This window comes from Acyrthosiphon pisum, unplaced genomic scaffold (assembly GCF_005508785.2).
Source record: "Acyrthosiphon pisum isolate AL4f unplaced genomic scaffold, pea_aphid_22Mar2018_4r6ur Scaffold_20523;HRSCAF=21287, whole genome shotgun sequence".
NCBI lineage: Eukaryota > Metazoa > Arthropoda > Insecta > Hemiptera > Aphididae > Acyrthosiphon > Acyrthosiphon pisum.
The window spans coordinates 431-2,009 of record NW_021769892.1 but is presented as its reverse complement, the minus strand read 5'-3'; the positions used below and the strand labels follow the sequence as shown (position 1 = coordinate 2,009).

The window sequence follows — 1,579 nt, the reverse complement described above, 5'->3', positions numbered from 1 at the left end:
TTGTACTTATATATTAAATATTGTTATTTACTAATGTTATATGTTTATACAACATGTCATAATAAATCAAAACCAGTTTTATAATTTAAATAATTTGAGGAAATAATATTAAAAACATAAAAACTTGGTGAACAATATAAAACAAATTTATTGTACAACTATATCCATATTACAAATGTCATGTATTAACTTTTCAAAATAAATAATTTTTAATGTGCATAACATTTTTTTACAATACTCATAATCAAAATCTGTCTTCAGAATAATATACTTATGTTCTAAGCTACTATATATTACAAAATCACAAGTTTCAAGATTTAACATGACAAGTCCCAATTGAACTTGTGCATAATATGCATCCCTTTTGTTTAAAGAAAAAGAACCATCTGAGTTTTTAATTATATATTTCAAATCATTTATTAACTCAGGTACACTTTTGCTACTTCCTAAGTATGGGCATTTAATTTCCAATAATTTTATTGGAACATTTGAGCCATCCAAAACTATACCATCCGGTGAATATCCAAGCCAAGGAGTTTGGTAGTGTACAACGAAACCAGATTGAATTACTTTTTGCTTAGTTGTTTCAGCATACAACACTCTAGCAACTTGTTCATACTTTATTCCATGCTTAACAAATTTATTTGAAAATGACTTTGGCCAAAAATAACTGCTTGCTTTTTTAGACCATTTTTCGTCAGATTTATTAGAAGACATATAATAGGTATAAAGGGAATGACAACGACTACCTGTTATTTTAAATTGGCGAATTTGGTGCCAAAAAGAATTGTCATTTAAAGATAAATTTCTAATTTTTGAAGGAGGCATTTTTAGTGCCACTTTACAATCATACACTTTTTGACAACAATCACCCAAGTTTAAAACTGAATATTCAGATATCAAATCAAGAAGTTGATTGCTTATAATTTGAAAAGGTTCATCATGAATTTCAGCTGAGGAAACATCACTACTTAATTCGAATGATTTTCTTCCTTTTGAATGCAGTGCTATGGCAGAATAAGGTGCAGCTGAAATAAGTGCTGATCTAAAATAAAACAAAATACAGCATCAAATAGATTACTTAAGTACTCTAGTAAGATAAAAAAAATATATTTTAACTATATCAAAATTATATAATTAGATATATTATTTCATTGAGTCATTGAATACATATAGGTACACAAAAATTAAATCAATTATTATAGAATCAATGGAATGTAGTATGTACAAGTACCTACCTAACAATGAAATGGTAATATTTTTTATAATAACAAAAAAAAAAAAAGTACCTTATAGATGTTTTAGATTGCGATAATGTACAATCAATACTATTTCCAACACAACAAAATTTGGAAATGGGAACTGGTTTAAATTGTTCCAGTGATGGTTCTCTTAATTTTGTCCATTGGCATCTAATATCAGTAGAAGAAAGTGTGTCTATTTCATCCAAAGAATTTCTTGCCAAATAATTACAACATGGTAACATGTAAAAATGGTAAAATAATGACTATTATACAACTTAAAAGTGAATAAGTATTAAATACAGAATTGTATATATTATATTAATTCTTATTAAAGC

General features: G+C 26.2%; 1 protein-coding gene across 1 annotated transcript; it reads right to left on the bottom strand.

Annotated features, from left to right (window-relative positions):
• Positions 1-147: 147 nt before the first annotated feature.
• LOC107882272 lies at positions 148-1,557 on the bottom strand. The gene is made up of 2 exons (XM_016800403.2): positions 1,290-1,557; positions 148-1,045 (listed from the first exon to the last, which is right to left on the bottom strand). Exons 1-2 carry the CDS (start codon positions 1,484-1,486, stop codon positions 148-150), a joined length of 1,095 nt encoding a protein of 364 aa, XP_016655892.1. The 5' UTR covers positions 1,487-1,557.
• Positions 1,558-1,579: the final 22 nt, after the last annotated feature.